Consider the following 27,790-nt stretch of genomic DNA (forward strand, 5'->3'; position numbering starts at 1 on the left):
CACAGAAAATGAAATATGTGCTCAGAATCTTTTTAAAAAATGTATCTTTGATATATTGATTTTATGTCAGTTGGATCCAATGATAAAAATTTTGGCCCTGTACTCGGCATATCTCATTTTCTCATTTTTTTCTTTTGTAATTCGTTTGTATTAGATTTTACAAACATTCAAGTCTACAAGAGAATTCATGCTAGAAATGAAAACAAAGCCCAGGTTCTTCCATGTCAGATGTGTTGATGTGTTGGGAAGTGCTCCTTGGAAAGTTGGGAATGCCAGGCTGAACTGCCCTAGGGATGGTGAATGTCTGGCCATGTCCACTTCCTGCTACTCTACCCAGATCAGAATGGTTTTGGGTAGTATTTTAAGAACTTTTTTATCTGGAGCAGAAGCGATGTTCTGAACTATTAGCAAGATTGCAAAACCAAATTCCTACTTGGGCAGATGGAAAAATTGGCCAATCTTTGAAAAGGTTTGACATGTCTTAATCAAAACCCCCTTTTCTATATTGGAGAAAACAGTGAGAGACCTGGAAAAACTTACATATTGAAAACAGTATCAATTTCCTGTCATAGAGATAACAGCATCTTAAATAATTTCTAAGCAGTTGTTCTTTGAAAGGCCCCTTGTCAGTCTTTCTATTAACCCTTCTTTTACCTTCAGGCCCTCTGGCACTTCTTGCCTCTCTGAAAATAAATCTGTGCTGGGGTAACAAAGTGGGGAAAATTCCATGTATTGGAATGCTTTTGCATATAGTGTGGTTTGTTAATTCCTTTCTGAATTCCTTGTATGGACTGATTTTTTTTTTTCTCCATGATGCCCAATTATGGGAGGATCTCATTTGATCATCTGCATCCACTTGTCTAGGAAAAAAAAACAGCTCATGTCAACCTCCAAATTAATATTTACAGTTGTTTATCTACACATTCAGTGCTGATGCAACCATTTACCTGGCACTCCATCTGAAACTGCAAATAATTTGTTTGAATTGACATTGTTCTGAAGCCACTGGAGAAACCCGAGATCCCTTCATCCTATATACTTGTTCTGGAAAGCAAGCGAGATCTGAACTGGGCCATGATCATGGAATGCCAAAATGTTAAGTCCCTGTTGCTGACCTTAGTCTCCTTCCAAAAAGTATGACATTGCTAGGCCATTTGGCACAGAGAAGAAGTACATTCTGGGAAGTTGCAAAGCCCACTTTGCCTCTTTTGTCTTTCCTCTGGTTCCCACTTTATCACCAGCTCATCCACCCCACGGAGCTGCACAGAGAGCCCTTCTGTGAATTGGCCCCTTGTGGACCTCAGTGAGCACCCTTCTCTTCATGGGATTGGTTTTTTAATTCAGTGAGTTGCCTTAAGGACCTGTGATTTTGCTGAAGAATATGAAGCTAAGAAAGAGTGGGGAAGAAATAATCCATATGCCCTTTGGTGAAGACTCTGGCAAGGTCATGGGCATTGCACTTAGAGGGAAGCAGAGGAGGAACCAGAAACCCAGTGATGGGGTCAACACCTCAACATTCAGTAAGAAATGAGAACATGCAGCACTCCATCAAACACTCCCCAGTAGCAGAGCATGCTCTAATGACCCTACTCATTTTAACACCCACCCCTAAGAGCCAAAAGCCTATGAATCCTAATTCCATGTTTATTATTGTAATAAAGTGTTTGACAAATTCTGTGGGTCCTGTCTCTTTTTTGTCAAGCTAAATATTTTTATAGGATTTAAGCTAGCATTGGTCAGCTTCTCTCACAACATTGTTGTAGACTGTCACACTGTAAAGGATAGGGAGAATATTGTATAATTTCTATGTGTGAATGTTCATTAATATGTGGCTAACTAGTTTTTATTATGCATGTCTATGTTTAAAATTGTATCCTTCTAAGGAACACTATTCACTGAGAATTCAAATGGATTTTGGAGAACAATAAATGCAATAAATAGATGCCTGATAATCCACTAATCTCTTGCTGTCCCATGTGGGATGGTGTTAGGGTATAGATGTTTTGACTTATCTCATTTTATTAATGCCATTAGCATAATGATCATTGGTTTTTATAATTTGTTTATTTATTCATTTTTGTCTTTTTGAGGCAGGGTCTCCCTTTAGCCCCAGCTGTCTTGGAACTCACTATATAGACCAGGCTGGCTTCGAACTCACAGAGATCCACCTGTCTCTGCCTCCCGAGTGCTGGGATTAAAGGCATGCACCACCATGCCTGGCTTATAATTTGGTTTTTATGCTTTTCTTTTAGTTCTTTATTTTTGATGTGTATAATACAGCATGTATTTGGATTAAGACAGTGTATTATTTTCATTTAAATAAGGATTGGTATTTGATGATCTTGGGGATTATTTGTATGGTTTCTGAGGTAGGGATGGAGTTTTGCAAAACTGTTTAGGTCTAATCAACACAGTTATTCACTGGGAACAGAAATCATAGTGGCCATTATAGACCCCAGCCAGGAGAGTTAAATTGTTCACATTCACCGGGCTGTTAGCATTAGAGAAACACAGTTTCTCTCTAATCAGAGGAAGCATAAAAATAAAAGGCGTCATCCCAACCCATCATTAGTAACACATGCAGGACCTGGGATGGGGAAGGGTGAGCTTCTGTAGAGCCAAGTGCTTGTTGGAAGGTATACTGATGGCAAGGCTGTCTGCCCACGGGTTGGTATAAAACCATTTGCTTGGGACGTTCAGCCAGACTGGTTGAAAAATTAGATCATGAAGGGTAGATAAATAAAACCATAAGAGGTGCAGACACACTGGCCCAGTGGCTCATTCCCCTTTCTCACTGAGGATTCGGTGTGTATTTGATGAATTCAGACCTACAGCATATCACCTGCCCATCTTGCTAGGCGCTCTTCTGAAACAGCTGCGGTCTGATGTGACAGCAAGAGGATAAATTGCTGCCTCAGGAAATGCTTTGCCTTTGACTGATTGCTGAATGGCTGAAAAATTAATTTTGGCACCTTTCCCTAAGTCATTTTGGTCCCATTCCTCCATTTTTCTGCTGGGAAATGTGTCTTCACATTACTGTTAAAAATACATTGACAACACAAATGTGAGGAACAGCATGTACTATTTTCAGAAAGAAGTTGTAGGCTAGGATGGTTCCATTTTATATAATAGAAATGATGCTTTTCTTCCCCTCTGAATTACCCTTCCAGCTGAGCTCAAAATCAGTAGTAGTTCTTGCTGGCTTCTGATAGTCACAGGCCTCGGGTTTGAGCTTCTGAGCTCTTCATGAAGGGCTAGTCTGCCATTTCCCCCTTAGGTGCTTGTATATAGCAAACCCTCTCTATCCCTATCACAACTTCCCTGATCATCTACTTTCTTACCACTAGGCCGGAGGTGTTTGTGGTAGTGGTGGTAGTGGTGGGGTGGGGTGGTTAACAGCATGAACTCTGAATCCTGTTTGTGCCACTAACTGTCCTTGTGGCTGACCTTCGATAGGTACATCTCATAATTCTCATCTGTGAACGGGGAGTCCTAATGGCAACAGCTTCCTCCTTTATTCAGATTCTTTCATTTTCACTCCCTTGGTGTTAAGCACACCGTCTTAAAATTCACCCCATTACATTATTTTTTCCTTCCTTAAAGTTGCATTGACAGAGATGTGAGGATTGCATAGTTTTGTTTTTGCTTGTTCAAAGTCAAGCGGTCATGCTTGAGACTTAATGAAGGTAAACCATGGTAGAAGGTGTCAATTTAAGCCCTGATGCAGATTAGGAAGACTGAAGTTCCATTGCCCTGGTGTCTGATGGGCTTCAATGTCAGAGTGTTAGGTAGCTAGTCAGATATTAGCAGGATTGTAGGCCACAGAGGCCAGCTGGACTCCTCTATCAATCAGCAGCTTGTAAATCCAGGAACTGTAAATATAGGACTTTACTAGTCCAAAGAATAGGATCTGGGTTGGGGATATAGCACAATTGATAGTGTACTTACCTAACATGCACAAAGCCCTGGGTTCAATCTTCAGCACCCAATAAACTTTGTATAGTGGTGCATGCCTGTAATTCTAGCACTGGGGAGGTGGAGGCAGGAAGATCAGAAGTTCAAGTTCAAGGTGTCTTCTGATAGTGAGTTCAAGATCAAGATCAGCCTGGGATGCCTAAGACCCTGTTAAAAGGAAGAGAGAGGGAAGAGGAAGATGGAGAGGAGAGGAGGGGAGGGGAAGGAAGGAAGAGGGGAAGGAAGGAAGGAAGGGGGAAGAAGGAAGGAAGGAGAGAGAGAAGGGGGAGGGAGAGGAAGGTAAAGAGAAAGAGGGAGGGAGAAAGGTAGGGAGGTAGAAAGAGGGAAGGAAGGGAGAGAGGGAAGGAGGGAGGGAGGGAGGAAGGAAGGAAAGAAGGAGAGCAGAGAGAAGGAGGGCGGGAGGGTAGAAAGGAATGTTGTGAGTTATGGTTTTTTGCTCTGGGTGTCAACATGACTTCCTGATGCCAGTTAAGTTTATAATATCACTGGCTGGCTGGGGGCTTTCTGGTAAAGGACAAGGCCATACTATTGTACCCTCTGTAAGAGTTAACCCACATGGACTTTTAAATCATCTGATCAGAAGAAAGCCCTTCAGGGAAAACTATTCCAAGGCTTTAGAAATAGTGTATAGAGTACTTAAAATGCAGATAGACATGATGGTTGCTTTGGCCATTGCTCTGAACCCTTCAGAGTGCTCACCTTACTTGTAATAAACTCTATCTTCTACTCTGTGCTTTGTGCCCCTAATGTGAATTCTTTCAATGGAGATCACAAGGACTGGGGTGTCCAGGGGAGTCCTGAGCAAGATCCTGCTGATAATGGGGTTGCTTCTCCATCCCATCTCTTCTGATATGATTCACTTATTCATATTTTTGCTCTAGCACAATTTTCCTTCCTACTTGGGTTAAAGAGTGTTAATATCAATTATAATTATGAATTGTGCTGCTCTGGGATTTGAAATTTTCAATTGTGATAAAATACACTTGACATAAAATTAACCACCTTAGTCATTCTTAAGCATATAATTTGTTGGTATGAATGGCATTTGCATGGTAGTGTCATATCATCGCCACCCATCTCCTTTAGAACTCTTCTGATCTTGCAAAACTGACATTTTGAACCAGGAAAATCGTGGCTGCTCCAACCTCTGCAGCCACCTTTAATCTGCCTGCTTCTGTGAATTTGAGGCATGTATTGAGGCATGTACCTCAAATAATTGGAGCCCCTAAATATTTGTGATTTTGTTTTTTTCACTTAGCGTCGTGTTTCTAGGTTTTTATCCATATTGTGGTATGTGACAGAATTCCCTTTCTTCTGAGGGTTGGACAATATTCTTTGCATGTCTACACCTCTGTCCCTAGACATTTGGGATCCTTCAGACTCATGGCTGTTATAAGTCATAGTGCTATGATCCCATCTTCCATTACCTTTAGTTGTGGACTTAGGAGTGGAATTGTTGATTATACAGCAATTGTAATTTTAATATTTTTAAAGAGCTATCATACTGTTTTCCACAGTGGCTGTACACAGTGTACATTCCTACCAATTACAAGTCTTTTGAAAAGATGTTAGTATAGTTAAATTATCAATTTTATACAGAGTGAGAGAGAGAGAGAGAGAGAGACTTTCCTCAGAAACCTCAAAAACACTGTTGACTGTGCATGTACTAGTGCTAAACATGTGGCGATCTTAGAGTCAGGACAGTGGATTTTAAACTCCTTACCATTTGTGCAATTGATTTGATGTTACAATATCCAGCCTGGTAGATACCATCTGAAAATTTACATATGGATGTGGTAGAGGCATTTTGTTTTACAGAATGTTTTGGACATTTTTCCTAGTTATTTGACTTTTAGTCTATAACCCTTTCAGATTAGCCACAGAGGCAGAGTTGCAGGAAAAGAGATGTGGAAAATCATTAAAAACCAGATATATCTAGTTAGATGGTCACATATATCCTACCCAGGTAATGTAGTACTTTTTCCAGCAAAGGGAGAAAGAAATGCCTTTAAAGTCAGCTTTGATCAGCCCCTAGTCCTATGAGATAGACTATACTCAAATATTGCCAAATGAATGAAATATTTTTGATACATTTAACACAAGCATGAATTGTTCTCATATAAAGAATCTCTTCCTAGTTATTTACAAAATTTGTTCTAAAAAGTAACTCCCTTAGGTACAAATGCATGAAAATACTGATCATAATTAAATGAACCATATTAAATCCATATTAATTGATGAATACCAGAAACTTAATTTTCAACATTTTTGAAAACCACTTATGATATTTAAATTATATAAAAAAAACCCTGACAAATTGTTAAAGAAGTGTCTCCGTTAAAGAAATAGGCAGAATTCTTATATTCTAGGTCAACTACTTAGCCATAAAGCTCTGCTTGAGGGTTTATAATTACATATGGTATATGTATATATACACATATATGTATATATGGTGCAAATGGTACATATGATAATAATTGTCATATGGTATCCGATGTACCAATAAAATTATGGAGAATACCGCTCCTAAAATATTCTGTATTATAAAATTTTTGCTAATTCACATTAAAGTTCATTTAAATTAGTTAGAATTACTGATTATCTTATTTGATGAAAATTATGGAGATCTTAGATTTGGAGAAATTAAAAAGTCCATGCTTAACTGAACCCATTTCAGTGACTTTTAAAAATTATACCATTTAGTAACAGAAATGGTTGAGTGACTGTTTCTTAAAGCCCCCACTCTGGGTAGAGAAGACCAGTTTACAGCTAATCAGCCCATATCCGTCAGTGCTGCATAGCTAACCCTAATGAAAATTATGGAGATCTTAGATTTGGAGAAATTAAAAAGTCCATGCTTAACTGAACCCATTTCAGTGACTTTTAAAAATTATACCATTTAGTAACAGAAATGGTTGAGTGACTGTTTCTTAAAGCCCCCACTCTGGGTAGAGAAGACCAGTTTACAGCTAATCAGCCCATATCCGTCAGTGCTGCATAGCTAACCCTAATGTACAGGACTGGTGAGAAGTAGCTCCTTCTGAGGAGGAGAACTTACATGGTGCAGTTGCTCAGGCTGAGCATGAAGCAGATGAGGAACATGCGGGTTTGGAGCATTCATTTTATTTCTAAGATTTTCTTTCTGGGCTTTGGCTGCCAGAGTGTCACCAGGTAGATGAAATTTCTGCCCTTTTCCCATCATTCCTGGTCTCCTTCGAATCCCAGTGTTGCATTTCTTTCTGTCAGCTGACTGATGAGCCATGAGCAGGATTCCTTACAGCACAGGAACAGAACAAAAAATGTAAAGGGCCACTTCCTGTTGATGGACCAGCTTCCCATCATCTCCCTGTTAACTTGAGCCTTCACAGGACATGAAACCTGGAGGTCCCTGAGATCCTTCAGCTCCCAGAGTGGCTCAGCATTCTTGTCCAGCCTACTTGTTTTCAAAGACTGATTCCTGTGAGAAATGGCTAGCTCGAAGAGGATTGTTGGGAAACCCAGCTGGACCTCATTATTTAGAAAAAGTAAAACATTTATTTTAATGATGTTTTGGGCACATTCCATTTGAAACTATATTTTACTTATTGTGATATCCCAATTAGGGTGGTGGTAATTTGTTTCAAAGTAGAAATGTATAACTATATTGCTATATATATATATATGCACATGCAGGTATGTTTTATATGTATATATGTTTATTGTATGTCTTCAGACAATACAGAAATCTATAGGAAAATAGTATTGTACACTCAGGGATAATTGCTAGTGCTCTTCTGTAAACATCTTAGACTTGTTTTGTATGGTTTTATCAATAGATTACTGGAGAAAACTTTTAAAATAAGATCATATGCTACCCGTCTTATAATACCCCTTTATATATAGTTTCATTGAACAGATACACATTTTCATCATAGACTGTCATGATTCTTCATATTCCAGTGTATAAGTATGCCACCTGTGGTTGCTTGTAATTTTTCACAAACACAAAATATATTCTTATACATATATTTATATATTTGATATAGAAACATGTAAAGACTAGTACCAACCCATGCCTCTATGATTTTATCTTACTCATTTACATGCTTGTTTCTTTGCTGTGAACATTTGAAATGGAATTGTTGTATCAAAAAGTATATGGTTTAGACCAGTATGGTGGCACAAGCCTTCAATTCCAGTACTCAGTAGGCAGAGGCAGGTGGATCTTTGTGAGACTGAGGTCAGCCTGTTCTACATAGCAAGTTCAAGGCCAGCTAGGGCTACAGGGAGACTCTGTCTCAACACCCCCTCCCATCAAAAAAGAGTATATGGTTATTTGGTTTCACAAATTTTGAAAACACTTGCAAAGTTGCTCTCTAATAATTTGTCAGTCGACTTGTCTACCATTGTGGTGAGCAGGTGCCCATGGCCCCAGCAGCCTTGGAAATCAGGAATATTAAAAGCAAAGCAATGGGCTAGAGAGATGGTTCAGTGGTTAAGATTGCCTGTTGCCCAATGAAGAGAACTGAACTTTGAATCCCAGCATGCATGTTACAAGCTGGCCTTCCTATAAACACCTGTAACTCCAGCTCTGAGGGATCCCACATCCTCTTTTTGCCTCCATACCTGCATACACACACATCCATACACATATACAAACATACATGAATGAATGAATAAATAATATGATCTTTTTTAAAAAGCAATGCTTTAAAGGAAACCCAACCGAGCATTTTAGATTCTATGAAGCTTAACATGAGTGTTAAGTGTGTGTTTCTGGTTACTGAAAAGCTCAATCCACCACGTAGGTCATTATCTCACCAGCGTGTTTATTTACCTGAGATTGTACAAGTTCCCTTCTGACAGCCTATGACTGTGTTTCTCTCATCCTGTGCTCTTCTCTCTTAGATTGAGGAAGACACGTGGCAGAAATACTACTTGGAAGGAGTCTCCAATGAAATGTACACAGAATATCTCTCCAGTGCCTTTGTGGGTCTGTCCTTCCCTACTGTTTGTGAGTAAGTGACTGTTTATTGGATGCTCTTTGACTCTTGGGGAAAGCCTCCTACCTATGCTTGCACTGGTTGGGGTACTTGACACTTGCTGAGGGGAATCCTTCAGTCTTAGCCTGTGTATTTGTGAACAGGAGCACAAGTCCTGACAGAGTCCCTGCCTTAGTGTTTTATGCTGGCTTAAATTTATGCTCTAGGCCTGAGAATCTTGAGACTGGAGACCTTCATTTGTACAAACTTATGAACTGCCATTGGCCTGTACATCCTGAGTTATGCTCCCATGACATAGAAACATGGAAAGGCGGCACCAACCCACATTTCTCTGGTTTTATTTTGTTTCATATTTTGGTGTTGGGGATTGAACCAGGGCCTATCATTTGCTAACTATACATCCTGGCACTGAGGTTTACCCTTTCTGATTTTAGTAGGGCAAAATCCAAATTTGCCTGTTCCAGGATAAAGGAATGTTAGTCTTCCTTCTAACCAAGTCAGTATAAAGTGACATCAGAGAAGCTGCTGAAATAGAGATACTCAAAGTGTTTTCATTATTTATTGAGTAAATATGGAGGCCTGGAAAAGATCCTGCACACACATCTACTGTGCTCAAACAGTACAGAGGCTTTGCTTCTCCTCAAAGTGGCTCACAGGGTAGATCAAAAGATGGGAACCTGCAGCAGGCAGGTCCCCCAGGCAGAACACATGGTCATCTGTGGGATGACCCGGTCTTAAAAGCTCCAGGTGTCCACCTTGAGGCACTACAATACCCCAGATTCACCACTTAGAGTCTCTGGGTTAGGGTCAAATCAAGAAGTGGGATGCATTTCCTGTGAAAGCATACTCTCTGAAAATGGTGGACCTTTAACCATGACTCACTAACACCTGACACCTTAGAAAGGTTCCATAAACTGCCTCGCTGATAAAAACTGGGAAGAAACGGGTATCTGAGATCCCACTGAGTTGAGGGAGAGGAACCATTTCTTTGTGCTGTCTATTCACAAGCCCACCTTTTAGAATTCTCGAATGGGGGCTCTAAAGGTGCTAAATCAAATCTGAGTGCCCTTCACAATAGAGAAAAGGTTTGTGGGCTTTGGGGCTCCTCTGTGTCAACAGCTCTGTTCTGTATGCAGCAAGGAGGTGACAGAGGGCTTGGTGGCTTCATGTTTACCTGGAGACTCCTGTCAGGGAACACAGCAGGTGTTCTCTCCCAGTCCCTAGGCCCAGACTCCTAAGCACTCCAAAATGGTTTGGTTGTTTACTGAAATTTCTCACCCTGTCTCTAAGCGAAAGTTTAAATGCTAAATGGACTGGAAAAGTGAATAGGTAATTGATTCGGAAGGAGTTATTTTCTGAAAATGGATGCCCTATTGCAACTCCTGTGTGCACCTTTCCTTGAGAGTGATTTCTCTTTCTGCCAAGGGAAGAAGTTAACCATTCCCAGGTACTGGAAGGCTGTGCTGGAAGGCTGGCTGTTCCAGGGTATCTGCTCCTTGGGGCTTAGCCTGCCTCAGATGGGAAGTCTAGAGAAGTCCAGTCTTACAAAGGTAAAAGGGGAGCCTGACTCCTCATGAAGGCCATTGAAGCCTTCTGTGGCAAATGCAGATGTGATCTGAGCAGTAGGGAAGAGCTGCTGTTACCTGGGGGTACAGGCCTTATGATGTAGGTCTGCTTGCTGGGGAACGGAGAAACTTCCTTCCTTGGTCATTTTATTTCCCTGGCTTAGCTAGAATTTGTGTCTGACAGGATGTTTCCCACCAGAGCTCTCTGGCTCCTCCTGATTGCCCACCCTTCTCTTCCTCTGCCCGCCCCCCCAAACTGAGTCATTTCCTTTTAAGACTAAGGATGAGCTCTGCTCTCCCTAGAGGCTGTAGCTAGGATACCCACAGGGTACATTGGACCCATTTCATTGCCATTGTTTAATATCTTAAAAACTAATTGCCAGTTTTCCTGGATAGTAGTATTTCACCAAAAACTAAATTCCTTGCCTTTCTTGAAAACTGAGGTGTCCCCACAGGACCAGTGCTTCTACCAAACGCCAACGGGCACCCACTTGCTTTAACAAAGGGGATATACAGGCTTTTTCCTTCTAAACCAGGTTGGAGTTATACCCCCAGCCCAGGCCTGGAGGGGTGTATATGTGGTTTTGCCAACTCTTCCCTTTGCAGTCTGTGAAGCTCGACCAGTCTTCAGTGCCAGCTCATGAGCCTGCTAGGTGTGGAGGGTCTGGAAAGATTTCCCTTGATTAATCTCTGTCTTTAGAACATGTCCTAATGAGGAGAAAAATCTCTCAGACCAATCTTGTTGTCAGAGAATTTAGTATTTGTTCAGTAAAGCTTCAGACTGGAAAAAATAAAACAAAACCAGAGCCAACTTCTGATATGAGTGAGAATGTGTTCAACTTAGTGCTATTATTCCTTTAATGCAGCAATTCGGCAGAGGTGGAACTAATCAATAAAGAAAGGACGTTTAATGAGATTTAGGAACAACCCAAAACATTGAAGCTCTTCTCAAGCATTTGATTATCTGGAGGCTTAATTATCTGTGTTTTCTACTTTAAATTAAAGAAAAGCCATAACTCAAAGTTACCAGCAGTTTAATGATAACACTCTTCAATTCAGGTTAATTAAAGCACCGCCGTAATTAGAGTGTAGTGTTGTATATCACCCGGCTGGTGCATAAGTATTTTCATTACTGTAAGAATTGGCTATTCAATTTCAAGATGACATAAAAGACGCTAAAATATATTTTAAGCTGGTTCGTGGAGACGAAAAAGAATCGGAGAATATTCTGGGTATAATAAAGCATAGATAAAATATACAGATTTTCAGATCGGTTTCTGTAATTATGCACCACACTAAAACAATATGCATCCGATAATGTCGCAAAACAAGGAAAGAAATAAATTTGCTCTTTCCCTGGGCTGGCAGACTGCCACCCACCCAGGAGGGTAGAAATCAGTACAGGAGAGACCCTGGAGTTTTCTCAGAATCTCAGGGTAGTCATTTTATGAAAAGAGAAAGTGGCAGCTATGTAAGCGAAATTCAAGGTCACCTCTCAAGAGGACACAGAGTCTGGAGTAATGCAGGAAGGGAAGTGACCCCAAAGCTAGCATCCTCAAAACTCAAACTCAGGGATCTCTCATATATACACAGAGATCCCTAACCACTAAGGAAGCTTTTTTATTGTACTATGTAAATGACCAAAAGGTGTCTTTGTTCCCAAACCAGAAACTAATATTGACAAAATGCAAAATCCTGCCTAACCTTCCACTGTGCTCTCCCCCAACCCCCATTTTGGGAATAAGGACCCTGAGATTCAAAGAACCGGGCCAGGGTGCTCCTTTCCAAAGCCACTTAGAAAAAAAAAATAATTGTAGAACCAGGGTCCCTATGTTGGGGCCTTGTGCGGTAGGTGCATTTGAAGCCTGGCTCATTAAGAATCTCCTAGGGACCTTATAAAAATGGAATGATATCAAAGCTTCATCTCCAGATGTTAAAATCTGGAATAAGTTTTAAAATATATATTTCCTTTAACAAACAAGTGAAGTGATTCTTATCTGAAATCTGAGGTCTGGAGACTGCCTTCTCACCCTAGCATGCCATGCCACACTCTAGAATAATCTCCTTTTGTTCCTGCTAAAAGCCTAGTCATTTGGGGCAAAGCATAGACTTGTAGGCAGGCCCCTTCTTCTAAGTTCATGTTAAGATCAGGGCCTTTGGGGGCTGGAGAGGTGGCTCGGTGGATAAGAGGCTTCACTGCCCTTGCAGGGGACCAGAGTTTGGTCCTCAGCACCCATGTTGAGCGTCTCACAACTACCTGTAACTGCAGCCTCAGGGGATCTGATGTCCTTTTCTTGTCTCCACAGGCATTCCCACACACATATGTGTACATACACACAGAGAGAAACACATATATACTCATAAGGAAAAATTTTAAAGACGATCAGGGTTTTTAAATAAACTTCCTTCTCACCAACAGTGTCAAGACCAAGAGTTTTGAAATCTGAACACCAGCAACCGCCTGCTTCCTTCCCTTCCTGCTCCTATCCTTCCTTAGCAAGTGACTATGAAGGTGCAGATAGCCTGTGTTAAGTCTACAAGAAGGTTAGGGATATGATGCCCATTTTTCCATAACGGGTCTTGCTCATTCATATTTTGGTTGTTAGGCTTAGCTTTTAACAGCTGCACCATTTCTCCAAGAGTCCTGTTCTTACACAGTTCCCACAGTAGGACACTGTACAATGAATAGAGTGAAGCCACCAAGGACTGAGCTAAACCCCCCAGATCAGCCACTTGCTGGGATAAGATTCTTGATACCTGTGTACTCTCCCTTTATGGCACCAGCGGCATGCCCTTCGTCTTGATGCATAGTCTGAGGCGCCTCTTCCCTACTAGATAATGCTCTTTTCTGTCTCTCACCCTTGCTTTTCCCTCCCTCTTTCCCATTACAAAGAATGTAACCACAAAGAAGGGAAGGAAGAAAGAAGAGAGGAAGGATGGAAGAAAGGAAGGGGGAAGGAAGAGAGGGGGGAAGGAAAGGGCGGAGGGGGGAAGGGAGGGGGGGGGGTTGGGGCAGTGGAGGAGGAGGGAAGGAGGGAGGGGAGAAGGAAGGGGGGGGGGAAAGAGGGGGGGGGGGGGGGGAGGGGGGGGGGGAGGGAGGGTGCGTACTGGTACTTCCAGCTTCCTCTTACCCTTCTGGTTAGTAAATTCTCCTGTTGATCAGTCTCACCAGCCAATAAGACAAATATTTAATATACTTGGAATATATTCACCATTGTATTAAGCTCATTGTCACTTCTAGAAGAATTAGCAATTAGAGTTGATCAAATAATAAATATGGAAAATTAACAATACTGCTTATAGATACTAAGTAGAGGATTCGTTTTTCTCTTGCTGCCTCTAGAGTTTTCAGTTTGGTTGAAGGAGGTTGTACCGGTGCTCAGACACTCCTTAAGACCTTGGTGAATGCACACAACAGGAACACAGATACTAGGGCTGCAGGAGATGCTCCCTCTTGGCTGGGAGTGATTGGGGGGTGGTGATGCTCAGATTAAAGGTACTGGGAAAAGTGGGAACGCCAAGCATTTCCCAAGGAATAAAGAAGCTGAGTCACAGGGTACCACACAGAACTTTCTCCACACACGCGTTCCTCTGAGGTTTTCCGCTGAGAAGAAATGGGCTTCCCTTTAGATGGAAAAAGGACACATCAGTACATTTTGACATGTCATACTTTGCGCGGGGAAACAGTGATGGTAGTTTTAATCGTGAAAGCTAGAAAAGGTGAGACTGCGCTCCCCTGTCCAGTGGTCGGCAGAGGAGAGAAGGAGGAGGAGGAGGAGTAGGTTAGGCAGAGGGGAGAGGGAGGAGGAGGGCAGGAGGAGCTGGGAGAAAGCAGGTTCAGCAGTCAGGATAGCAAGAACACTGTGTTCCACGTTCTGAGTCTCACAGTGAGCCTATTAGTCAGTCATTCATCACTTGCAAAGTCCAAAAGCTTAATTGTATCAGGTTTTACAGCTCAGAGGGGATTAGGACAAAAGGTGTGTTTAAAATATGATGTGTCTCTCTGTCCCTCTGCAGTTGATGGAGCAGTTAAGATTCAGATTTGATGCGGAGCATTTAATGCTCCGGTAACCCAGGGAACTGCAGTGGCTGCACTGAAGGACAGGAATTCTGTCCCCATTCCCAGCTGCAAGTGTGGATGCTACTGTGCTGACTTAAGACAGTGCTGGGCAGGGGTGAAGGGATTCTACATCTTATCCCTTATCCGCCTGCATTCAGTGTGCCTGGAATCCAAAAGTCAGCTCTTCTTCTATGTCGTCTTACATAGACACATCTTTCAACTTAAAATTGACACTGCCCAGATAAAGCTGGACTTCTTGGGAAATGCCAACTATAATATAGAACTTGACCTCTATAACTTCCTTAATTTCATAAAAGGATCTCCAAATTTTATTGTAAAGCACAAAGATGCTAGATAGGCCCACTTGTTATATGATAGATTTTTGTAGCCTGACTTTAGATGGGAGCATTTCAGCAGAATTTTTGTAGAAGGTGAAGGCTCATCATATATCTTTCTCTCACAGAGTTGGTGTTATCTAAGTGCTCTTGTTGGGAGTTTTATAATTAGGGTTGAACGTACATGAACATAGATGTGAGTGTAATATTTATGATTATTCCTACTGCAGACACTAAGAAGGTACCTAGTAATTCTTTCTGTGCTGGCAGGTGAAAGAGCAGCAATAAACTTCCACTGAACTCCTAACGGAAGACAGTAGAGACTGCTGAGCCAGGGCCAGAATTCTGGACACAGGGGTCAGGGAAGCAGTCCATTTGGGACTAAAGTGACTGCTAGAGCCTCAGTGCGGGGAGGGGGGCAGTACACAGAGCAAACATATCTTTTCCTTACATTGTGTGTTTCAGATGAAGCTTTACAGCAAAACTCTCTAAAAAATACACTTGTTCTCATGTCAGGTATATGAGAATTTGAGAATTTCCCATATCAAAGAGTTGAATTATTTTGAAGTTTAAATGCCTCAGGCCTACCAGGAAGACTGTGTGTGTGTGTGTGTGTGTGTGTGTGTGTGTGTGTGTGTGTGTGTATGTGTGTGTGTGTGTGGTATATTTTAGAGTAGGGGTGTTGTAAAACCTCCCCCTCCACCTTATCAAAGCTTTGAAGAAATGGAATTTAACAGCATTTCCATTAATATTTTCAGCCACATCTTTTTCTTGGTGCTAAGTCTCACAAATTGTGCTGTTTCAAAAACCAGTTTTTAAAATAGATATATTCACCTCCAGAAACTATTTTTTCAAATCAAAGCTGAATGTGGATATTTCCCACTTGAGCCCCTTGATCCTAAAGTCCTTGTTTCAAGGTACACACTGACATTCCCTAGCCTCTGGGTAGCTGGGGATGTAGTAGCTGGTGCTTCTGGGAGGAGCTGGGTTTCCGGGAATTGATGGGAAGGGAGCCACTATTTCGTCCCGGCCTCCTTGCTGGTGGAGGTGGAGTCCTTTGTAGTAACTCCAAGCCCCATCTTTATATACACTTCCTGAGCACACCAGAGGGTGCGAACTCTATGACAGGTTTCCATGCTTAATTCACACCAGCAAGTCTTTCCAGTCAAGGGGACTGACTTAATGGCAGGAACAATTTATTTCCCTCTGGGTAGGTAGAAACAGTTGGACTCTAATTCTTAAGAGCCTTTGTTCAGGAACATCTGGGTTGAAACTACTATGGTTAACAGATGATGCTGGCAATAAAAAAAAAAAAGGCTTTGTATAATGTCGTTGTCAAATTTGGTAGACCTCTACTTAATAATTATCAGGAAAGCAATCTAACTTGTTACTACAACAGTTTTATTGCACATTGCTGGTTTAAGACCTTTTTGTGACAAGTGGTGTTTTTTTCCCTTGGGGGAGAAAAGGTCATTTCTGTTTCCCTGTGATTTTTGCAATCAGTGACACCTTCCTGCGCTGGACATATTGGGATGTTTCACTTTAGAAACAAAGAATTAAATTCTCTCTCACTTCCGGCTGATCTTACTCTGTTTGTCACACTGTGAAGCCTGCTTGCTTTTCTCTCGCATTTGCCTTCATTCACCCTGATGGTGCTTTCGGATTTCATACCCATTCTGCAAATGCAGGAACACCACAGGCTGAGTGGAGGCAGAGGAGTGATTATCATGATTAGATAGCGATGCCCACTCTGCTTTACCCAAAGAAAACAATACAAGTCAAAATTTAGCCACAGGACATCCATTCCAGATAGTCTGAAAGCATATTCTTAGGCATGCACACTCCCCCTTCCCTGTAACACAATCTCTAGAAGATTCCAAGAATAAATGGTTGTCTGTATCTTTGAATTCAGCTTGCATCTTGACCCAATGGATCAAAGGCAAAAGTCAGAGTTTCAGAGCTTATCACAATTGTTATCCTTTATTATTTCCATTTCCGTCTTTTCCAGTCTGTTGGCTTCTAACAAGCAGGACAAGAAATATTTTACTTCAGAACCCTGTCCACACTTCCCGTGCTCTACCTTCTAGCTCTCCATTCTGTCCCCTCTTGTTGCCCCAGCAGCTCATGTCATTCCACTGCCTGTTCATCCAGTTTGTTTACCCAGCCTATCTTGAAAGCTGACTGTTTATACATCTACCATGCCGGGGAGGTGAGGCATGTACCCCAAATATTAGAGTAGTTCAGAGCAGGGGTGTGGGAGAGAGAGACAAGTAAACACATGATTGTCACATTAGCTCCCCCTTTTGTTTGCCTGTCTTTCTCTTTAACCCACCTAGATCCCATACCAGATGCTGTACCTCTGCTATGTTCTTAAAACAAAGGATGCTGACACTGTCCAACTCTCTGTGAAAGGATCTAAAATAAAAATGATTTGAATACTAAAAGAGAGAGCCGTGCTTCTTTTCCTGGCTAAATTATGGTTTATTTATTTAAAATTTTTAATTGATCTATTTCTTTTATGTGTTTTGGTGTTTTGCCTGCATGTATGTAAGTGCACTCATGACTGCAATGCCCATGGAGGTCAGAAGAGGGCATCGGATTCCCTGGAACTAGAATTCAGGATGGTTCTTAGCCACCATTTAGGTGCTAGGGAAAAAACCTGGTTCATCTGTGAGAAGAGCCAGTGCTCTTTAAGTGCTGAGCCATCTCTCTAACCCCAAATTATGATTTAATTTTCAATGCATTTGTAAATATTTAGAGGATACCTGTTAAAGCAGGATTTAAAACATAGATGCCTAGAGGGGCAGGCAGATAGCAATAAAGACTGAGAGGAAGAGGTCTGAGCATTAGGGAGTGGTGGGGACTGTAGGACATTGAAAAACACATGTCCCTCTGGGAGTCCCCTTTAGCCATGTGAACAGTAGTTCCAGTGTGTATGACCATATCTAATTTTTTCAAGAAAGCTGAAAAGCCAGTTTTTTATATGAAGTTACCTGTTAGTGTATATTTCCAGCTTTAAAAAATTTTTTTATTTATTATTTTTATGTGTATGAGTATACTACCTGCATGTATATGAGTGCACCCATGTGGTGCAATGCCTGCAGAGAACAGAAGAGGGCTTTGGATCCCTTGGAACTGGAATTAGGACAGTTTTTAGCTGCCATGTGGGTGCTGGGAATTGAAGCCAGGTCCTCTGCAAGAGCAGCCAGTGCTCTTAACCTCTGAGCCATCTCTCTAGCCCTATTTCCAGTTTTTAAAAAAACATTGTGTTGTTCTAACAGGATGGACCAGCTACAGCTTGCCTTTGCTTTCTCCATTCTCTTTTTAAAATATTTATCTTTATTTTTTTATGTGTACGAGTATATTGCTTGCATGTTTGTGAGTGTATTGCCTGCATGTTTGCACGACCTGTGTCGTGCAATGCTGCAGAGGTCAGAAGAGGGCATCAGATTCCCCTGGAACTGGAATTAAGGATGGTTATTAGCTGCCATGTGGGTGCTGTGAATTGAACCTGGGTCCTCTGCAAGAGCTGTCTCTTAACCGCTGAGCCATTTCTCCAGTCCCAACTTTCTCTATTATGAAAAGCTTCTATATATACTACACTGCATTGAGACTCCATTTCCACTTTAGTTTTTATGCAGGAGCCATTTGATCTTGAGCCAGTTGATTTGCTGTCCTTGGACTGCAGTTTGTTTTTTTATTTGATAAGAAGTACAAGACCAGCCAGTCTGAAGGGCATGAGTCTGAAGATCCACGGTATGGCCCTGTTTTCATATAATTGCTGTTTAGGTCTCTCTGTCCCTTACCTCTTCCATATCTTTTTGCCAAGGAGCAATAGCTTGTTTGGAGTCAAAGGGCGTCTTAGAGACTTGTGTATACGGCAGTTTAGAGTCAGCTGAAGCCTGGCTTTGAAAGATTTTTTTTGTTTGTTTGTTTGTTTTTCTTTTTTTTTTCCTTCTTTTTTGGTCTTTTTGAAGCAGAGTCTCCCTGTAGCCCCAGCTGTCCTGGATTCACTATGGAGGCCAGGCTGGCCTTGAACTCACAGAGATCTGCCTACCTCTGCCTCCCGAGTGCTGGGATTAAAGGCATGCGCCACCACACCCATGTATTTGAAACTCAGAGATCTTCTAGTCTATCCTCTACCAGGTTGAGGGATGTGCACAGGATTTCATAGATTGCATTGACTTTCCTGTGGTAGGAAATTCCTTGATTTTTGTTTCTAGCTTGTAAATGGCATTGTAGTAGTTTGGAAGAAACACATTTATGCTTATTACACTTGATCCTAACCAAAATGGTAAGAAGCAATTAAATTCATCTTTACTAAGAACCATTCTTCCTTTCTCACCAACAGGATTAGATCCATACAAGCAATTAAGATCTTTGATCCCATGAATTACCAGAGTCCTAAAGGGTATGGCAGTTGCCCATGGGACACCAGCAAATTAACTTATTAACTTTCATGATCCCTGCTCAGATCAGCATTCATCTTGTGTTTTTGGCACTTAACTACTATTTACATTTGATAGTTACTTAATCTGATAATTTGGTTCCATAAACATTACATAAGCTATATTTTTTATTTTTTATTTTTTTAGCAATTTAAGCCCCAGAAGGAAAAGCCCGATATAGGGTGCATGTTAGTGGAGCTCTCTGGGACACAGATTAAGTAGAACATTTTTGCTGATGTAGTTAGTGATACTTGCATTGGTATTTCAGGAGTGAGCTATATAATCATTTCAAAGTTCAGGTCATTCATCTGTTGACAGGAATCAGAAAACCTGTGAATCATAGAGAGAACCCAGATAAGCCTGTATGGAAGTGGTCCTTTGAAATCTGACTGCCTGTCGAAGGCAGTACCAGGCCTCCAGGACCTCACATGTAGCAACAAGCAGTTGCTCTCATTCTGCGGAGATACTATGAAATCCCCACTCTTCACCAGCACTTTTTTGTAAGCTACACATCTCCATTCCTCACTCATCTTACCGTGTCACATCTTCATTTCAAGCCAACTACACGGCCCGGGGGTGGGGGTGGGGTTGCTCAGTCAGTAAAGTACTTGCTATGCAAACATGAAGACCTGAGTTCAGTTCCCATCATCCACATAAAAAGCCAGGTGTGATGGAGAGCACTTGTAATCCCAGTGTCCTGGAGGTGGGAACAGGCAGATTCCCAAAGCCCACCACTGACCAGCCACTCCAGTGAGAGGTCATGTCTCACAAAACAAGATGGACAGTGCCTGAGAAACAATATTTGACCTCCACATGTGCGCACGCGCACGCACACACACACACACACACACACACACACACACACACACACACACACCAACTACAAGTCTCTTATTTATTTAGAACAAATAGCATGCACTTTGCTGTGGCAAGCCACGTTCTCATGATCTCTCTCCCACCTTGCCTTCTGACTTCATGACTGTTCTTCACTTTGCTCCTACAGCTTCAGCCTTGCAGGTCTGTGTTTGGTTCTCAAACACATAGGGCTTTGTCCTGCCTCAGGGCCTTCGCACGTGCTGTGTCTCTTCTCTAGAAAGCTCTTTCCCTGTGTCTCTCATTGCTGTCCCCTCAAGCTCCAGTGCTCTCTATATCTTCAGGATGGTCCTCTTGGAACATTACAAATGGCACAGCCTTTTCCAATCACTTTGTATACTCATAGGTTGTTTTATTTCCGTGTAGGATATGGAAATTTGTCACTAATTGATTTGTATATATGTGCTGATTACTTTCCTCTCCCTGTGAAAAATAAGTTTAACTGGAGATGAAGATGTTGTATCTTCTTCCAGGTATTAGCCAGAGGTCTAACACTTAACCCCTGGACAGATCACATGGGTTTTATGGGTCTTAGTGTTACCACTGGTCAAACAGAGTTATCAATAGATGTCTGAAAGCTCAGGACAATATCTCCCACTTAGGAAGATGGTGAGGAGTAAGTGGGGCTCTCCAGGAAGGCCTTACTCTTTGACTTAGTACCTCATTCCTTTACAAAGTTAAAAATAAATACCTTCATTCATTTTTCAATCTGTGAGTCAACTAATGTTTTGGTATTGAAGAGCTCCTAAAATATAAGTGATAATGCTCATTATAGATCCCTGTAACATACAACAAATACGATTCATTGTTTACGTGAGCTCTTATCTCTGTCAATACATCCTTTAATCTAATTGTACTATGAGGCTTATATCATATGCTTTGTGGATCTCACATCTTAAAACAGTTTTCAGAATTCATTTTGAATTAGGCAGCCTTGTACCGTATCACACCCTACTTCGTTTAACTTTTGCTTTGGTGTTTTCCACTCTGCCTGAATAGCACCACCTTGAAAGTCTTTATGAACAAAGAAGTTATGGCACCACTTAGAAGTTTCTTAGAATGGAAACACAGTGTGTAGAATTCATCTGTTTATGGAGCTTCTCTGTTCCTGGTTCCATTCACTGCTCTATGGGGGAATTCCGGACACCACCAGGACATTTCTCTGGCTAAGGAGGGAATGCTCAGACACAGAACAATAAGGAGCTGCCACAGCCATAGTAAAATTGGCTAAGGGGAAAATGATGCTGAGGCAGGCAAGATGCTGGAGGAGTTTGGAGAACAAAGTCTCAGGGGCACCAATAGGTAGGACGCTTCTGGGACCTGGAGATTAGATTAGACAAGGCCTGGAGGATAGTTGGGAAAAGAAGAGACGCTATAAGGGTACAGAGGGGGCACAGGAGTGAAGGCAGGGCAACAGGAACAAGCCGGCCTCCTAGCAGTCTGGTCTGTAGCCAAGAGCCCTGAGCAGATGAGGGGAGACAGCTTGGATGGAGCCAGGAGTGACGAAGCTGTCATCATGTGCCGGGCGCTTAGATGGAGGCTAAGTGTTATTGCCGTCATTCCAAGCACATAGGGGTCTGCTCGGAACAACAATATGAGCCATTTGTACAAAAGACCGAAATGAAATCCAAATAACAGGTTGAGCTGCTCCAAATCTCTCCCTCCCCCTGTAGTTACATTTTACTACCCGACAGAGTAACTAAGGAATCTGGCCTGGTGTAAATCCCCAGGCACAAATTCCTGCTTGGGGTCTGTGTCTAAACATCCAGACCAGAGCACAATTTGCACTTTGAACATCCAGCCCCTTATCACTGTTGGGAAATCAGGTTTAATCAGGAAGATGGAGACATGTCCCCTTGCATACACACTTTGCCTTTGGCACCTGGCAGTGGACTGACGATGCCCTGAATGATGACCGCATTAGGGGACTGGAAGGTGGTAACCGTGTTTGCTATGTGACTCTGCTGTCCACAAGCACTGACTGGGAGGCCTCTCTGTCTCATTGCAGGCTATGTTTTGTGAAACTCAAGCTCCTAATGATAGCCATTGAGTACAAGTCTGCCAACCGAGAGAGCCGGTAAGTTGAAGTTCATGATGTGAGGGAGCGTTCTGGGAAGGTTTAGTCCACTTCCTTTTTCTTGTTTATGTTTATTTGGTTGGAACCAAACACAGCACCTCCCCAACCTTTTGATACATTTCAAGAGACGAAGCTTCTATCTCATACCAGCCTGCTATCCCGAGTCCCGCTGGGCACCCAGAGAGGATTTCTCTGCAGGAGAGAAGAGGTCCGTCCTGGCAGTTCCACCCAACATGCTAGCTTGTGCTTCTTGCCCTCTACCCAAGAAACCAGAGAAAGACCCTCTCTTGAAACCCCCTCTTTACTGCTGTGAGCAAAAAGCAGATGGCCTCTGGCCTCCTTTACAACAGCCTGGGGTAGAGCCGTGATGGGAGGCACTGGTTCTCTTGATAGCCAAATTACAAGCGGTCTATTGTGTGCCATATGTGCCTTCCCTGGTGCAGCCGAAATCCAGGTGGCAGAATATCAGCTTCATGTAAATTAGCCAGGAGAGAGGAGCTCTGAGGCAGAAGCTCTCTTTATTTATTTATTTTTCACTTAATGATGTGCAAATCAGACCAGTGAGGGACAGGGGGTCTGGTTGAAATAGATAACACCCCACTCGATACATGACCTCACTGCTGGTCGATTGAGCATTGTAGGAACAAGGAATGTTGTTGATGGCGGTACCGTGTGCATTACTGATAACATACAGATGAACTTTGATCCTCAATTCTTATTGATACTTTCGGAAGAAAGCGAGCTGGTTGGAAGATGCCTTGGCTTTTGTTCTCTGAAATGATATACATGGCTGTGTCTCTGCCCTAGTGAGTCATTTATTCCCAAACATTCACCAAGGTAGAGGGCAGCCCATCCCAACGCACACCTTCATAACTGAGCAAAGTGTAGGGCAAGAACAGAAAGATCCTGTTACATCACTTCAGGAGTTTTCATGATTTTGATGATTGATCAAAAACAAGCTTGACTTCCAAGTGTATAGTCTGTGTCTTATGACTACGGTATCAAAACAAACACTGGATTGCAAGCAAGTAGATCCAATGTTTTCTCTTCCCTTAGCCGTCAGATCAGATTGTCCACAGTCAATCTGATCCAATGCTGAGCTACTCTGAAAATCCAAATCAACCAGATGACAGAAAATAAGATGGTAGATTTGGTGGCCATGTGCAAAGCATGGCTGTAGCAAGTTAAAAATATGTATGGAGGGTTATATTTTTCTTTTCCATGTTGGCAAAGTAAAGAATATTATTTGTGAAGGCCCATGAGAGCTCTGGCAATTTGCTGTTCAACACATTGGTTAGTATTTTGGAAGGTCACTGTTCCTGTTTATGCCGAGCCTCACCTGAATCTACATGCATGGGGAGTGGCTGTGAATCTGAAATTTTTCGGGTTTTTGCAAATGATAATCTTTATGTTGCCAAGTCGGTAAATCTTCCTGTTGCTGAGTGTTCTCTTTTTATCACTTATGTGCCTCTCTAAAAAAGTGTCAAGATGTAGGTGATGTTGATGTGAAGGACTGTTTTTCAACCATTCTGGAATAATCTCATGGCAGGAGAGAACTATACCACACCATGAACCTCAACCAGTCATCTCCTACCTGCCAACTTTTGGTCACAGGGAAAGGGAGGGAATGGTTCAATGTGAATCCAGGCACGTTCAAAGAAAGCAGACTCAGTGCTCTCTGTGAAGACAAAAGCTTTTCTTTGATAGGCCCTCTCATGGATTCACAAACCTGAAATGTTTTCAAAACAGCAATGTCTATAGATACAGGTTATGGATTTTTGGCAAAGAGAACTTGTTTGGCTTCGTTTTAGCTTTCTGTGTAAGGCTGCCACACTAGTCCTACACATGGTTTGGTCTCATGTGGAAGCACATTGGTGCTTGTGGAAAGGGTGTGCCGAGGGAATGTGGATCATGCCCCTGAGAAACAGGGCTTATCCAACACAACATCCAAGTCAAAAACAGACATTTTTTTTTTTTTTGATTCTTGTGAGAAAACCGTTTTAATTTTCCTCTCACATTTTGTAACTGACCAGGCATGACAATCCCAAAACTTTCCCAACTTCCCGCCTTCCTGCCTCTTACCTGTGTTCAAGGATCGCCTCTGTTGATGGTTTCACCCCATGATACTGTTTTCATGCTTTGCTGAAAAACCTTGTTTTCACATGCATCCTTCAAATGATTTGAAACAAAGGTTTTATTCCTTTCTGCCTTCTGGTGTCAGTCAATTTATTATCAAATTGTTTGATTTGAAATTCTTTTCTTGTCGTTTTGCAGAAGCCGAAAGCGGTATGCGCTCTTCGTTAACTTCCCTTCCAACCTCCACCCTCTGTCTTCACTCCTAACCACAGGACTAACCATTTTTCAGGAATCCAAGAAGAGAGGGATTATATATGTGTATATATAATCTCATTTCCTTGTCTAGTGTGTATATATATATAGTATATCTATATATACACACACATATATATATATACATAAATATCATACCTGTCTCCAACTAGAATATATAAAAATGAAAAGTTGCCTTCTGCTGTCATTGATTTGTTGATTCTTTTAGTTGATGCACTAACTTCTTTGCAGGAAAACTTAAAAGGAAAGGAAAGGGATAATCCTGTCACTGATCGTAGTACTGGTGATGGGAACGAGTCCTATTAATGTTGAAAAGGACGCTTCTCTCCAACCCTCTGTGTCTATTTCTGTATTGTCCTGGTGTTGTCCTGGTGTCTCTCGGACATGGGTGCCATCCATCTTGTCTACATCCCACATCCACATTCCCAGTGACTTCCTCGTCCTTCTTCTGTTGAGTTTCCACTTTGTAGAGCAGAGTTTCTGTCCCTTATCCACAAATCAGAGACCAAGCCTTTGCCCCTCTCCTTTCTGCATACTTCTTTTGGTTGATCTCATTTTGACTATCTAATTTCTTGCACAGTGCTCTGAAAAGACTTAATGCATCGCTACTAAACCACCCAGTTACCACATTTGATTTCTACAACAAGCACTGTTTGTTGAGACAAACTCGTGGCTTCCTTTTCTGTCTAGTGTGTTTTGGCATATTTCTTCCTAGGGAGCATCTTAGCTGAGCTTTCACCATGTGACTTTACCCTGTTTTGCTGTTTTATGTTGCATGGAGCATGACTAAATCACCATTAATCACATTTTTTTAAGATTTGGGTTTTGGTTTTTGGTTAAATCTTCCAGCCTAGTTTTTCAATAATGCATTCTCTAAGATGGTGTTGTTGAAAACAAGCAACTGAGAAGCCAACCTGTTCATCTTTTCAAGAGTTTGGTTTTGGTTTTGGTTTTGTCTGTGGTTATAGTCCCTGTCATGTGTTTGTGTTTCTAATTGTGTATTGTGTGTGTGTGTGTGTGTGTGTGTGTCTGTGTGTGTGTGTGTGTCTGTGTGTGTGTGTGTGTCTGTGTGTGTGTGTGTGTCTGTGTGTGTGTGTGTGTGTGTGTGTGTCTGTGTGTGTGTGTGTGTCTAGAAATCTTTCTAATGTCAAATCCATGATTTTTGAGTAGATGTGAATAAATAGAGGTGGCTTCCTGTCAGTTTGGTATTATTGATATGATCCAACTGCAAGAAGTTACTGCAGCACTCTGCGTCTTCAAAGGCCCACATTCAAAGGTCCACAGTGCTTGCATCTCTGCTGTTGACTTTTGGCCTTTGAATCTTTTTCCTCTGTGGTGAAGGCATGTTGTGATGTAGGCATGACTTGTCTTAAAGTGTACCAGAAAGTGACACAGCTTGCTCCCAGAACCACATATCCAGCGTTTTTCTTCATAGATTAGCTCTCTCTGTCCATCTCATGTAGCTAGTCTTTTCTATAATATAAAAAAATTAAAATTTTACCTTTAAGATTATTGATATAGATTCAAACTAAACAAATTCTTGCCAATGTTATTTGTAAACCACAGTGGTGGTCATTTGAGTCTGGTCACCTGGGAGCAAACTTCATTATGGTGTTTCTGTATGTAAGTGAACTGGGTCTAAGCTTATTGAAGCATGGAATACACAGCTGTCTCTTGCATATATCCTAATGTGAAAGTGTGTGTGTCTAGTTGTGTGGGACTCCAGCAGCACATATTGTAAAGCCCAGAAGAAATGGAAAGTTCCAGAAAGGTGATGAGGTTTGAGATTTGGGTTTTTTCTAAGCAATCTCAACACAGCACAAACTGTACTGCAGTTCTACTTCTTGAGAGGGAACACAAATTGGTTCAAACCAAGTTCCTACTGACAGAAACTGTATATGAACTTGAGTGATTGGAGAGACCTCTTCACAGTGGTGTAATTCATCTGGGCATGGCATGAACTGAACCCCTCAATGGTTCTTATTTTCTTGCTGTAGTTAATGAAGTCCCATTAGCTTGCTAGACACAACTATAATTATAGAATAATTAAATATAACCTATATTCTCATGTAAGTTGTGATATTATCTTAACCACTTGGGGAATGGTACATGATGCCTCAAAGGGGCAGGAGAGGGGAGAAAACCACACATAATTGTGTCATATTTGTCTACAATGTTCATAGTGGATAAAAGTTTCCTTTAAAACAAGATCTGTTTCAGTTCAATCATCAATCATTCATCATCTCCTCAAATAGTAAATAGGTGAAGTTTCTGATGATCAAAGAATAAATTACTAAATGTTTCACAGTTGTTACACCTAAGTGTTGAAAAAAGGGAAAAGAATATTTCTCCCTAATCACGTCCTGATCTTCCAACCTGACCCATGTTTAAGCATGAGATGTCCAACGAAACAGAATGCAGTCTGCTGCCTCCCACAGGGGAATGATATAGACATCTCCCTATTGGATAGAGCCATTTCAATGTGGATATGCTCTACAATCAAGAACACACAATTCAGTTCTTTGGAAGTTGTGCTTTCAGTATTGAAATCAGTTGATCCAGCCAGAAAAATTCACTGCTTACATATTTGCATATTTTCATATTTATACTTAATGCCTCTGGGATATCATTAGCTCAGTGGCCAATCCACAAGAAGATATGTGGTCATCCCTTTGATTAGCCTGACTGATGAGAATTGCAGCTTAGATGTTTTTGAAAGAACCAAGACTGCTACTTTCCCCTATTAGAGAGGAAAAGAGAAATTTCTAGAACTGAGACCAATGACTTACATTTTTCATTCATTCAGCAGAGTTGGAAAGTACCTTTCACATGTAGGGCTCTAAACTTCTTACTATGAGAAACTCAAAAATAAATAGAGGGACCATGTGTCTCATCCTTCTAATCAATAATGGGTTCCTTAAAGAAAGTATTATTTGCTCTGCATAGACAGTAAGTAGACAAAGAATAAGGCTAGCTATAGAACTAATCTGATTGCAGAAGGGTGAGAGTGAGAATCCTTGGAGAAGGGACCACACGAGCCCTTAGCTGCCAGCTGTCACTGGGTATTTTCAATTAAGATCAGCAAGGTCATGGAAAAAAAGAGAGGGTAATTTATATGTTCCTTGA

At 41.6% G+C, this 27,790-nt stretch overlaps 1 protein-coding gene across 22 annotated transcripts in view; it reads left to right on the plus strand.

Moving 5' to 3' along the window:
* Positions 1-27,790, plus strand: part of Kcnma1 (potassium calcium-activated channel subfamily M alpha 1) — a 788,086-nt gene that overhangs the window by 614,056 nt on the left and 146,240 nt on the right. For 13 of the 22 annotated variants that reach the window (XM_008849872.2, XM_008849855.2, XM_029554470.1 and 10 more), the window contains exons 15-17: positions 8,863-8,972; positions 22,247-22,315; positions 24,590-24,601. In XM_008849872.2, the coding sequence (XP_008848094.1) occupies positions 8,863-8,972; positions 22,247-22,315; positions 24,590-24,601 (191 nt within the window). The remainder of the gene's footprint in view (positions 1-8,862; positions 8,973-22,246; positions 22,316-24,589; positions 24,602-27,790) is intronic. The other 9 variants (XM_029554471.1, XM_008849873.2, XM_008849865.2 and 6 more) reach the window with 1 other exon arrangement.

Source organism: Nannospalax galili, unplaced genomic scaffold, assembly GCF_000622305.1.
Source record: "Nannospalax galili isolate Female #2095 unplaced genomic scaffold, S.galili_v1.0 scaffold83, whole genome shotgun sequence".
Classification (NCBI taxonomy): Eukaryota; Metazoa; Chordata; class Mammalia; order Rodentia; family Spalacidae; genus Nannospalax; species Nannospalax galili.